Source organism: Meleagris gallopavo, chromosome 17 (genome assembly GCF_905368555.1).
Source record: "Meleagris gallopavo chromosome 17, MGAL_WU_HG_1.1, whole genome shotgun sequence".
NCBI lineage: Eukaryota > Metazoa > Chordata > Aves > Galliformes > Phasianidae > Meleagris > Meleagris gallopavo.
In genome coordinates, this window is record NC_139420.1 from 9,215,334 (window position 1) to 9,228,366 (window position 13,033).

Sequence of the window (13,033 nt, forward strand, 5' to 3'; positions counted from 1 at the left end):
GTTAGGCCAGGGTGTCCTGATCCTACAGTAGGTATTGAGACTGAGGGGAAGGAGAAACGTCAGCTGGGCTGTAAGGAGCAAAGCTGAGAGCGGGTCCTTGTGGGCAGATGTGTGTTGGTGGTATTACATCTGATCTCTCTCTGAGGGAGCCCAGCTTCAGAGTAGCAGTGGTGGTGGAAGCCAGGACAGGAGGTGTGGGATCCTCTGGTGGGGAACCTTTCCCAGGCACCTCGGAAAAGCACCTGAGGTACCTGAGTGCAGAGGTCTTACACTCTGTGTTCTTTCTCTGCCCATTCTGTTTTTTTTTTTCCCCTCCTATCTAAAATGCGAATAGAACTGTGAGTTTCTCTGGTGCTGTTTGCCAACAGACACTTTTTAATTTGGTGTATTTATTTGGTTATTTATTTATTTCTTCTAGCCAGACGGGGCAGAGTTGAGGGGTGGAAAGGTGCAGTGTAAACCAAGGCAATTTTTCTCCAATTGGCTTCAGCTGTGTGCTAAGAGAATGTTTGATTCCTCCCCCTCATAGCTTAGGAAAGAAAAAAAATATTTAAAAAAAGCAATGACAACCACCAGAACATCTAAGGAATGAGTGGACGCTCGTTCCTTCGGTTTGCATTTGCTGTCCGTGCTCCATCAGTTCTGGCTGCCGTGTCGGTGCTGCTGCCGGGCACTTCTCCAAGCCCTCACTCTTCCGCCTTTTAAAGAGCCTTAATACAAAACCCATGCTGTTATTAAAAAGCAAAAAGCTGGAAGGGAAGAATGGTGAGAAATGCCAGCAGTTACTGAACTTTTTTTACTGATGTGTGGGTGGGAAAAATAGGCTTCATAAAAACAGAAAATATTTGTGGAAATGTTGCGTTTGGTGATTTCTGTCGTTTCACCATTTTTTCCTGTTCTCAGAAGCTTAAAGCAGTTTGTATTTTACCTATTTTTCAGTTGTGCTGTGATTGAGTAATGAACAAACGGTTATGAGTGAGAAGGGAGAAAAAAGTGACTGAGTTGAAAAACCAGAGAACGCCTTTGTTGTGCTGAGCTGTGTGTGCTGTGTGCTAAAATGTTAAGGACCCCACAGTTTGTAGTAAGATCTTTCCTTTTTGTTGACTCCTGGAAACACTCGGAAACTTTTTATTGCCTACGTGAACAGCTTTGATGGTGATTTTTGTTAACGTATATTTTTTCCTTTTAGGTTTGGAGATAGGAGCATTCGATGCTTTTAAGAGCTTTTATTGTGATTGAAATTTGAAATTAATAGAAGAAAAACCTTGGAGTCTTTAACTGGTGCTGTTTTAGTAATACTGTGTATCATAATAGAACATTTTTGCAAGAGCTTTTTCAGATTGGAGAAGCTACTTCGTGTGCTGCAGAAATGAGGTCTGGATGTACTAATTTTACCTTTTCTTCCTTTTCTAGTCCTTGCAACAATAGCTTTTGCTTTCCTTTTGCTCCCGATGTGCCAGTACTTAACACGGCCTTGTTCGCCTCAAAACAAGTAAGGACTTGAAAAATGTTTTACTCCTCTTCTTATATGCTATTTATTTTAATATGAATTCTTTAGCAGAGTCTTTGGTTACAAGGATTAACCTTGGGGCTCGAGTTTGTGCATACTTCTGTGCAAACACTGTGCTTCCACTCCAGCACTGGGGAGCATCGTTCCTGCAAGTCACGCATGCTTGACAGGCTGGGAAACACAAAACCATTGCAGGGGAATGGATTTCCCCACAGTGGCTTTTAAGAAGTTTGGCTTATTTTTGCTGAGAATTCAGTTTCAGAATTGGTGTTGGGTTTTAATGTTTGTTAATGTTGTTAAGGATGTTAGTGCTGGCTTGTTTGGAGACTGTAGTTACACTGGTGAAAATGACAGTGGTTCATGTCATCTTTTGAAGTCAGATGTTTGCTTTTTTTCTTGTGCCTCAGGTTCGTGCTGCAAAAAGCACTTCCAGATGGTAGTAGGAAATGCCATCCATGCGAGCCATTTCAAAAGGGGTGCCAGGATTTACAGGCTTTATTCCATCATTATAGTTCAGGCGTCACACATCACCTGAATGTTAGGAAAGTGTATTTTGCTGCTGTTCTGGTACCTATTTGTGGCAAAAGAACGACTCCTCGGTTGTTCTTGGCACCCTTCACCAATGGTTGAGCTTTGTTCCAGTAGCGCCCGTTTTCTGTTGTGTAAATGGCAACCTGAAGCTCTGCAGCTGATGTTTGTGTGTTGTTCCTAGGATTTCCTTTGGCTGCTGCGGGCGTTTCACTGCTGCTGAGTTGCTTTCCTTTTCACTGTCTGTGATGCTTGTGCTCATCTGGGTCCTAACTGGCCACTGGCTCCTCATGGATGGTGAGTATGCAAATGAAGAGATTTGATTGCCAGTTCGTGCCTGTTCTGATGCACGCAGACACCTGGGGATGGCTGGCGACACTTGCTGTTATTGATGTCTTGCTGAATTGTCATATTTGGGTGGTAGACTCCCTGAAAACAAGCCCTGTCAGAAGCATGCTGGAGTAATGATGGGGACTCCTGTTTTTCTGGTTTGTGAAAACTTCCCAGGAAGTGCTGGAACACCCATGAAAGGCTTCCTGCACCTGTGTGGAGCAGGGTGAACTGCCAGCTTTAGGTAAAGGTGTGTGGAGACAGTGGTTGCTCATGAATCATAACATGATCTTAACAGTCTGGTTCATTTCTGCTGTGAGCTGCGTTGGGTTTTGCTTCGGACGATCAAAGACTTTGTTGTGAGGCAGCAGCTCGTTGTCTGCGATGGTGCTGGCTGGGATGGCTGGAGCTGGCAGGCATACAGCTGAAAGTGTGGATGAAAGTGTGATTTTTTTGCTATATTCTTTATTTTTTTTTCCCTTTTTCTATCCCGGTTGAACCAAATTCACAGCTTACTGTTCCCACGAAGAGCTTTCCTCCTCCCCTCTGCCGTCCAAACCTCTTGTCCTAGCTCTGGCATTCATTTAGTCATGGTGAACTGATTCAGCTCACTAGAATGGTAGCGTGCTCTTTTTTGCTGGGCTATTTTTCTGCTGCTGCAGTGGGATGAATCGGATTATTGTGCAGTCAGGTATGCACTAGATTTGGCAAAAGGTAAGTGGCAGCACGATGGGATCTGAGAGGATCGAGTGGATGTGACAGCAGAGGGATGAAGGGGGCAGCCAGGGGCAGAGCTGCTGCCTCTCAGCGGTGTCAGGCGCTGAATTGGCTCAGAACATCTCATGAAGTGACATCCTGAGGTGGTGATTGCTTGAGGAAAAATAACTGGAACAGCCTTGAAATTGCATCTTTCAATAAAATATATATATGCCCCCAGCTTTCTAGTTGCTCCTAAATGAGATAGCAGCAACAAGTCCCGAGCACTGGCACCTTGACTGCGAATTTTGTATTTGGGGGTTATGTGTCAGTCCTGCTCTCTGCTGCCACTGAAACTTCCACCTGTTGCCTGCTAGGGAATACCTTGTAAAACACTGCTACCACATGGAAGAATGCAGATGATGTTTTTTTTGTTTTATGCAGGGTGGCCCACCAAGGAATCAAGGGTGATTCTTGATCTGTGGTGCATACACAGTTAAATGTCGTTTCAAGTGTGAATTTTGACACAGTCTGAAGAGATTTGTCTGTACAGAGAAGCTGACAGAAGCATTTACTCAGAGTAGTCATTTCTGGGAGCAGTGCACTCTGAAATAGCAGGCATTGAGGCACCTGCAGAGCTCTGATCTGTGGGCACTGAGCGCTTCCTGGGTTTTATTTCTTTGTGGTTATTTATGATGCAGTGAATTGTGTTGATGCCATTTAGCTTTGGAGTATTTTATGTCTTTTATATTACAGAGGTTGTACTATGTAGGTTAGCCTCCCTTACTTTGTTTAAATCCCTCTGGTCCTGTCAGCAGAAATGAAGCAGATGTGACTGTGCTTATATTGCCTGCACTTCTGGCTGCAGGGAGGAGCAGGGTGTGCCTTGTTGTGCAGCTCAATCTTTCTTTCTGAGTATTTTAGAGCTAAGTAAAAAGGAAAACACTCAGTGGCTTTTTCTGTTATCTGCAGAATCGAGGTGCAGCAGTTTCTGCCAGAAAAGCCTTCACTGCTTGAATGGAATTCCCTTGTCCCCTGGTAGTTGGTTGGATTGTTCCTAAGTCCAGGGACTGGTTACAGGATAGGATGAGAAGGCTGTCTTTTAAAAGCTTTCCTAAAGAGAGGAAGTGTGTGGAGATGGAAAATGGGAGTGGTATCTGTAGATTTATGCAGTATCCTTTGGCAGCAGTGGAGTGAACTGAACAGTCCTGGGTACCCTGGGAACTGCTATGGATCTTAGCTATTGCAGCAACCAAACAGAAACTGCTACATGGTGTGTGTTTATTTCTGCTTTGTAAATATACTTTGAGAGTTCTGTAGGTACGTAATTAGGTCACAGCTTCAGCACCTGTTTCAAAGGTCAACTGGTGGCTTATGGGTGAAGCTTAAGTCCTGCTTGTTTATGTAATGATCTGCAGAACAGAAATTGCACCACTGATTTCATCTGTTCTGGTTGCAGTAGTTCAATAGAGCTAAAAAAAAAAAAAAAACAAACAAACAAAAAAAAACATCTGCAAGCCTAAGATTTAATCACAGATGCAGGATTAATCATAATCTTCAGAATATTCCTCAGAATATCCTTATTCTGGAAGAGGTGTGCTTGTTGGGGCGTGGAAGTCAGTCCCTTCAGTTGACTGAATGGTGGCTCTTTCAGGTAATGCTGTCAGTTCAGCACTTCCAGCTGAGCTGCTGTTGGCACGGCTTTCGGTCTGTGTGTTGGTCCATCTTTCTGTCTCCTTGTCTGTCAGTTTGTCCTTCTGACAGTCGGACTGATGGACGGATGGGAAGACTGATGGACAGAAAGACAGTCAGGTGGCCAGAGAGACAGAAAGACTTACAGAAAGATGAATGGATTGGCAGACTGAAGGATGGATGGAAAGACTAACTGACCATCTTTCTGTCTGTCCCTCTGTCTGTCAGTGCCCTCCTTCAGTCTGTCCGTCCATCATCCTGTCAGTCAGTCCCTCTGGCAGAGGGCAGAGAGATGGAAAGATGGATTTGACAGGCAATTGGATGGACTGATGGACGTTTGCAGAAGGACAGACTGGTGGACAGACAAGGGCAGAGACAGGCAGACAGATGGACGGACAGACAGATGGGCACATGCATGAAAGGGTGCATAGACAGACGGACAGACAGAAGGACAAACGGGCCGTCTCCGTCCATCTGACATTCAATTTGACTGTCTGTCTTTCCGTCCATCCAGCACTCCCTCATCCTGTCCATGCGTCCTCCTGTCTGTTCCTCCAGCACTGCCTGTATTTCTGCCTGTCCATCACTCCATCAGTTTGTCTTTCCATCTGACACTCCATCCATTGCTGTCTGCCTTTCCGTCTGTCCATCTGATGCTCTGTCCCATCTGTCCTTCCATCCTTCTTCCATCTATCTGTCCAACATTCTGTTTGCCTGTCCCTCCATCTGTCTCTCTGTCTAGCCGTCCATCTTTCCATTTCTCTTTTCTACCCCCTTTTAAACACTCTGCTCACTCAGTACAATGAAAATGTGTCGCATGGGTGAATTTCCACAGTACAGGAACTGGCTGTGTGAACAATAGCTAAAACTTCACATTGGTTAAAATATTTCCACTGCTAGTTAATTATAACGTGGAAATCCTCTCCTAAACATAGGCCAGCCTGAGCTATTATTAGCATTGGCTTTGGAGAAATCTCTTTGATTTAAGACAGCCTGTTCCTTTGTATTTGCTCTTCTTCAGAGGAAGTCTGTAACTGAAGGCTGTACTGAATTACTGAACGCACTTCTTTCGCTCCCTGCTTTGCTGTGTCACATTCCTTAAACATCAATAATTTCTGTTCTATAATAAGTTGCAATAATGCAGCATGATTTAGGATACTTCTTTTTTTTAATCTCAGTAATCACATCACTTCATTAAAACTGGCAGCCGTGCTGCTCAGGGTTACATGGAGATGTTGAGGTGGGCCCGGCAGTCTGGGCATTGCGTGCAGCTGTGCTGGGAGCTGCTCCATGGCTTTGTCTCTCAAATCTGTACTAAATTGTCTCTGTAGTGCTTTGATGGAAGAACTCCGTATCTTCTGGATGAAATGCAAGTGTAATGGATTTCTGCTATTCTGCAATGATAGTGTGAGAATTAGAATGTTAACTTGTGAACTGTGGCCTGATCAAGTTGTCATGCTGCTGAGCTTATGCTGACGAAATACGTAGGGGATTGGATTTGTGACTGCAGAGGAAGGGTTCCCCCCACCTCCCATTTCTAGACATGTGTGTCACGTTTCAGGTTTAATTTTGCATTGCACATCCTTAATCTTCTCCTGGAACAGAATTGACAACTCTGAGCTTGCAGCATCAGTCAGTGCAGTTTGCTGGTGTGTCTGAAGGCTCACCTCTGGGAGAGGACTTGCCCTGTCTTCCCACTGATTGGCAGGCATCTTCACACAGATGTTTGTTACTGGGAAATCCCTGTACTTCTAAACAGTAGGAGCTCACAGCTGATGTTTGGGCAGCCTTGTACTATCTTGTTCAAGTAGAAGATTGGTTTGAGTACTTCTTGTCGTACTGTGTGACGTTAGCATGTTGATTTCTGGAGTTGTTTCCTGCTGGGGGCACATAGGGTTGAAAACTGATGTTGTTGTTTGTAACTGGAGAGTTTGTGTTTTGTGGGGAGATAGTCTCTAGGACTCTGAGAACATTTGCTTGTGGTGCACAGTGGAAGTGGAGTGGTATTTTTGTTTCTGTGGGGATATTTGCAGATGGATGTGTTCCTCTTTGAGTGTATTTTGTCTTCTCCTGACTTGTAAGAACTTCAGTATCTGGAAATATTAGAAATCCATCTAGTGCACGCAGTGCTGCTCAGGTGCAAGCAGAAACTTCTTCTAAGTTGGTGTTTTTTTTGGGCGAGAGGAGTGTTGGTTTCTTTTTTTGTTGTTACTTGTTTGGTTTGGGGTTTGTTTTTATTCTTAATGCACTAATTGTGTACTTGCATTTTGTAGCTCTGGCTATGGGCCTGTGTGTTGCAATGATAGCCTTTGTCCGGCTGCCGAGCCTGAAGGTTTCCTGCTTGCTGCTCTCTGGGTTACTAATTTATGATGTCTTTTGGGTAAGTGCTTTGTTTTGTTCTGCTAAAACTGTTTTTATTGTTTGGATTTGTAATTGGCCTTGTGCTGTCTTCACATGAAACGTGCTAGTATGAAGCTGAGCTTCATTGCTCTCTTCTGAAAACTTAAAGCCTTCAGTGGAATACATTATAATTTCCTCCCTAATTAGTTAACAAAAGCAGAAACATCATTAGAATACTTCAGCTTTGGCAGATTCTAAAAAAAACGAGACCTTCAATTTTGAAGGCTTGGCTGCAGATCAGAACAAGCAGTTCCAAATGAATGTAAAGCCTTATCCACACTTGCACGGTGCTGCATGCCAACTTAAGACTAGCAGTGGAATCCTCAGAACAGGAATGCAAACTGATTTATAGCCAGTAAAACTGGCATAAAATCTTACAGCACTTTTGCAAGAAACCTGACAATATATTTGGTGATACTGAAAGCATTTAGTTCTACCTTTGCATAGCAGCAGGCACTGACTGGGGAGGCCCTTGCTGACAGCTCTGGCAGTGAGTCAGTCTTTCTGTGTGTGAGCTGTAGTGTGAGAGCCTATTAGAAATAAGTGTTGCATCACCCAGGCTGAGCACTGTGCTTACCTCTTCTCTGCTTTCCAGCTTTCTTATATTGGGTGCCTCAGTACCATCCTCTTCCTGGTGCTCATTGTCCAGATATTGTAGTACCTGTTGGTCAGTATCTTGATATCAGAAAGTACATTCCAGTTATTCTTGAGGAGTAATCGTGTAAAAAACTAAAATAGTATATAAAAACCAACAAACAACACTTTTTCTAAAAAACATTCTGCATTTTGTTACCATATCTACAACGTATGTGTACGGAAGTGGAAACAATCTTCTGTTGAATAGGTGAAGCAAAAAGAAGGGGGAAAAAGAGCTGCTTTAAGTTGCTGTATAATTACAGTTTGTCATTTCTAAGGATTTTCTTGCTCCGTAGGTCTTTTTTTCTGCATACATCTTTAACAGCAATGTGATGGTGAAAGTGGCCACACAACCTGCTGATAATCCCCTCGACGTTTTATCCCGGAAACTTCACCTGGGACCAAACGTGGGCAGAGATGTTCCCCGTCTGTCACTGCCTGGTAAACTTGTATTTCCAAGGTAAGATCAGCAATTCTTTTATGGTACTATAGAAGAAAAGTGTCCCTCAGCACTATATTAGCACTAATTCTATTTTCTGCTAATTCTATTGGAAAACACCAGCTTGGTTTCCTATTCGATCAATCCCTCTTTGTGATAACGATCTCTGAAGTAGAGTTTTAAGGATTTGGTGCTTCCTATTTGCTGTCTCAAAAACGCAGAAAAGATCCTAAGTTAGGTTCTGGCCTGTTCAGAACAGATACACTTTTTGAGTGAGTTCTGCAGTAGTTACGTGTTTATGAATTCCTGCTTAAAACCAAAAAGAGCTTAGGTTTATTCTAAAATTAGAGTAGTCAGAAGTACTGCATAACTGCAGGGGGAGTTAGAGACTGGGATGGGCAGTGAAGACTTACTGGGTGAAGTGCTGTGTTGGAGGGAGATTATTCCACATCTCTCAACTGCAGGAGTTCCTTGATTAGGGTTTTAAGCCAGCTCCACATAAGCCTACGAGCGCTTCAAAGCCGTGCAGTCCGTTGGCTTATCGTTATTCTGTTCTTTCGATGCAGGAGTGCTGAAATAGCAGAGATTAGGGGGTGATTATCTGCACTGATAACAAGAAAATTGTTTAGTTTATTCTGCAATAAACTTATTTGGCATTGTTTTCAGAAAAAAAGATCTTGTGTTTATGATAATGGCAAATTTCAATTTTTAATCTGCTTAGCAGTTGGCTCTTTCCTGGGAATCCAACAAAATTACAGTTTTATATGCGTTGTGTCTGAATTAAGCCAAAGATCTGAAAAGGCCATAAACTGATTTGTTGTTTTACATTAGAGGAGATTTATCTACACTGGAATGAAGGCACAGTGTTTATCAATGTGAATCAAATGGTTGGTAATAACTGTCAGCTGGTACCCAGCTCCCGTTGTTGGATGGGAGAGAAGTGATTGAAGCACTGAGCTGGTGGATCTGTTTCACTGAGTGACTTCCAGCAAAGCAGCTTAAACCCTGCAAGTAGGAATACCTGCTTTGGAGCAACAATGTCTAAATAAGAACATTTAAAACTGAGCTGAAATGGTGATGAAGTCACTAAGGAAAGTCTTTAGTGGCTGGTATTTATGCAATAGTTTCTACTGCATAAAAGTATAAGAAGGGCATGTGCAAAATGAAGCTCAGAAAGAAAGTGGAGGAGTCTGGAGCTTGTTATCTCGTGTATGGGTGCAAACCCAGTTTCAATTGCTCTGCAGTTCCACGGGCAGCCACTTCTCTATGCTGGGGATTGGAGATATTGTGATGCCAGGTCTTCTGCTCTGCTTCGTCCTGCGCTACGATAACTACAAAAAACAAGCCAACAGCGATTCCTGCGGTGCCCCAGGACCAGGGAACATCTCTGGACGTATGCAGAAGGTCTCTTACTTTCACTGCACACTTATTGGATATTTTGTAGGTAAGTATTGGTTTAATATGGTTAGCTGCTTAGTGAGCAAGAGTGGGATTATTGTAGTAGGTTTGAAAGACAATGAAACAAAGTACCGAGGCTTTGGGAGACTGTGGATTTTATTTTGAGGATGAAAGAGATGATCGGCATCTTTCTGTGAGGAACTTTTTGTACCTTGCTTTACGAAGCTGCTCTAGCTCATACGTGGGTAGGGCAGACAAAACATGGGAGTTTCTAGATGGGTTATGCTGTGAAAGAGTACAAATAGATGATAGTTGCAGTATTTTTGTATTCTAGTGTTAAGCCTTATGATCCTGTAACAGTATGTACAGAAAACTGTAAATAGTTGCAGCTGGAATGCCATCTGTGATTTGAAGTAGCTGTTGTCCCTCTCCTCACTAATGGATTTTTTTCTCTGAGGTCAGGACGTGTGTGTGTGTGTATCTGGATCTCCTCAGCCCTTTAGCAGATGCAATGGAGAGATCGTTTCTTTCCACTTGTGTTCCCTACCCTCCCACCCACCCCTGGCTTTCCCCCGTGTTCCTCTTGGGCACATCTCCAGGAAAAGCATTCCTGGTGTGAACAATCCTTCCTCCCAGCCCCTCATTTCTCAGGCTGGGAGCCTCAGACTGACAGTCTCAAGAAGTACCAGCACTGAGTAGCACATAAAACAGTGTGTGGTGCACACTCAGTTTCCTCTCCTTTGCTTTTTGTTATAGTTTGTATTATTATTAGCTTAATCTTTGAGGTTTAGAACTGGAGTGAGGGGCTCAGCACAGCCTAATATTAAAATAGAACAACTACTACTTATAACTATTTAGGGAAAGCAAAGTACAGATAAATACATTTTTCCATAGCCTGTCTTACAGTGGTGGGTAAGGAAACACCTGTGGATGAAAAGGTATAGAACATCCATATGCTGTTTAAAGATGTTCAGTCACTTATTTCTTTTACAGGCCTATTAACTGCAACAGTAGCCTCTCGTATTCACCGGGCAGCCCAGCCTGCCCTCCTGTATTTGGTACCTTTCACCTTATTGCCACTCCTCACCATGGCATATTTAAAGGTAAGATAGGATTATTGCTGGCAGGAAGCCCAGGGCTCAGCTGGCAGTGAGGTCAGTGCTCCTGCACTGGGCAGCAGTTACTGGGGGATGCGTGTCCACTCCTCAGCAACAGCCGTGGCCAAGAACTGATGTACTGCTGCTCCCGTGGGGAATTCTCACTTTGGAGCACTGAGTAACTGAGAGACTTAAACTAGAAAGTAAAGTACGTACATGAAGTATCAGTAAATATAAACTAAACTCAGAAGTGTTAAGAGCTGCCTTAATTAAATAACAGAGTTTGTCCTCCCCCAGCTGGCCATGAAAGAAAGCGTTTGCAGAAAGGCTGAATAGAGAGGAGAGGCAGGTCTACACATAATGTTTTGGAGTTATTTTTGAAATATGCATCTAGCCATCTAGAGAATGGAGCCTAAGAAAGGGCAGAATTTTCCACCCACATAAATATTTGAGATAGATCTGCCTCAGAAATGACCCGTTTGGCCTGATGGTGGAAAGGAATGATGTATTTTACTGTCTTAATTACAATCTGCAAAACAGGTGGAGAACTGTTTATCTTTCAGATATGCCCATGGTTATACCTGTATTTTAAAGTCTGAATTCTGAACAGGCTTTACAGTTTCTAAGTGCAGTCTCCTGCTGCTGTTTCACTGCCCAGGGCGATCTACGTCGCATGTGGTCTGAGCCTTTCCACTCTAAGTCCAGCAGCTCCCGTTTCCTGGAAGTATGATGGAACAGACAGTGACCTGAACTTCTGCCTTGGTCCCTTTCACTTTATCTTGTGGCTTTGTCATCTCCTGAAGCTGGACTGGCTGCCAAGTACTTGGGAAGGTACCAACTACAGGACTTGTATGAAAGAATTGAAAGGAAGGGAAGGAAAAAAGCTAAGGTGTTCTGGAGCTCCGTCTCATCGCCCCGCAGATGTGGAACTGGGGACCCTTTGTGCAACTGCAGCCACTTTCCTCTTTTCCTCGCTCTGATGGATTAGTAGCAGACTGTTATCTACGTGAGAGAGGAAGAGACAGACTTGAAACTGAAAACGGCTTGAAGTCGTTCAAAAACTCGTGAACACTAAGAGAAAAAAAAGTTAGGCAAACTGAAGCCTCTTCAGCGAACCCTCATATACACTGGGACCAGTTTCCTGTTGGACTTCAGTTTTGAAAAGAACTGAGACAGAAGGTCTTCTGTCACAATCTTGGGGTTTTTTGTTTTGGTTTGTTTTGGGGTTTTTTTTTGATTTATTAAATATTTCCTGTGGTGTGAGGTTACTTATTAAATCCACAGACATTGAGTGACTTCTTGCAGTATACATATAAAAATTTGTTGTAACAAGTTACATTTCCACGCAGATGTCATGTTGCAGTGAAAAAGGGCACGATTTTTATACATATATATATACACACACATATAGATATATATATGAATAAATAAAAAGGAAAACCTGCTAAGATCATGCTATGTAGCAGACAGGGGCTTGCTGTAATTTTTAGCATGTAGAGCAGTTTACTCTGGCTTTCTTGTATATGAATCTACAATGAGCTGCTGTTTTTCTCCCCCCTCCTGAAACCGAACCTGCAATTTAAAAACATGTAGTATTTGTACCGACTGTACTCATGGACTTCAGGGGATATTTGATTTTGATCAATGTAGCAAACTAGGGAAGCAAAACGTTGAAACCTAACCCTGTTTGTTTGAGGGGGGAGGGATGGGAAGGGTGTCTTTTTTTTTCTTCTTTTTTACAAACAGCTCCCTTGCAGGTTTTAGTAGTTCCTTCCTGACCCGGTGCATGTATTATAGCAGCAATTGTCTTTGTGCTTTCTGATCATAGTAATGTATCACTTGTAAATACATTTTTTCTATTTTCTATTTTTTTGTATTTTTTTGCATTTTGTTTCATTAGTGTGCTGTATTTTTCCATGCCCCTGCCCCTTAAAGGAAAGAAAAAAAAAAAAAAAAAAAAAGGAAAAAAAAGAAAACTGTCCTTTCCTGTTGTGCCTGGTCAGTCTGTGTGTTGATGCTCTGTACCTGACAGCCTGTTTGAGATGTTCTGGTGGCTGCTTTTTTCCAACCAGCAGTTCCAGTTCTGTTGCTTTATTGCCAGAAAGGCAACCCTGAGCTAACCAGAACGTTCATCCATTGTGCCTCATTAGCCTGGTGCTGAGACCTGGGAGCTGACAGAAGGGAAACAGGAATGTTTCAGACTGAGGTCTGACTGAAAGTACCTGCGAGGCAGTGCTTTATTACAAACAGGTAAGGAAGTTGAGGTGAAACGTCTGATCCTTTCTGCTCTGTTATTACAGGAGCAAA

At 43.0% G+C, this 13,033-nt stretch overlaps 1 protein-coding gene and 1 long non-coding RNA gene across 6 annotated transcripts in view; one reads left to right on the forward strand and one right to left on the reverse strand.

Moving 5' to 3' along the window:
* SPPL3 (signal peptide peptidase like 3) overlaps positions 1-12,592 on the forward strand; it is a 46,612-nt gene extending 34,020 nt beyond the window's left edge. For all 4 annotated transcript variants that reach the window (XM_085238590.1, XM_085238591.1, XM_085238593.1 and 1 more), the window contains 7 exons: positions 1,414-1,492; positions 2,223-2,335; positions 7,030-7,136; positions 8,089-8,252; positions 9,476-9,675; positions 10,623-10,732; positions 11,385-12,592. In XM_085238590.1, coding sequence (XP_085094716.1) covers positions 1,414-1,492; positions 2,223-2,335; positions 7,030-7,136; positions 8,089-8,252; positions 9,476-9,675; positions 10,623-10,732; positions 11,385-11,456 — 845 coding nt within the window. In that variant the 3' untranslated portion in view covers positions 11,457-12,592. The remainder of the gene's footprint in view (positions 1-1,413; positions 1,493-2,222; positions 2,336-7,029; positions 7,137-8,088; positions 8,253-9,475; positions 9,676-10,622; positions 10,733-11,384) is intronic.
* LOC104913548 (uncharacterized) lies at positions 373-9,478 on the reverse strand. Of its 2 annotated transcripts, none has more exons than XR_014887047.1 (2): positions 8,645-9,478; positions 373-7,817 (listed from the first exon to the last, which is right to left on the reverse strand). It is a non-coding gene; the product is annotated as an uncharacterized LOC104913548 (long non-coding RNA). The 2 variants fall into 2 exon arrangements; XR_014887048.1 differs by having other exon boundaries at positions 373-7,831.
* Positions 12,593-13,033: the final 441 nt, after the last annotated feature.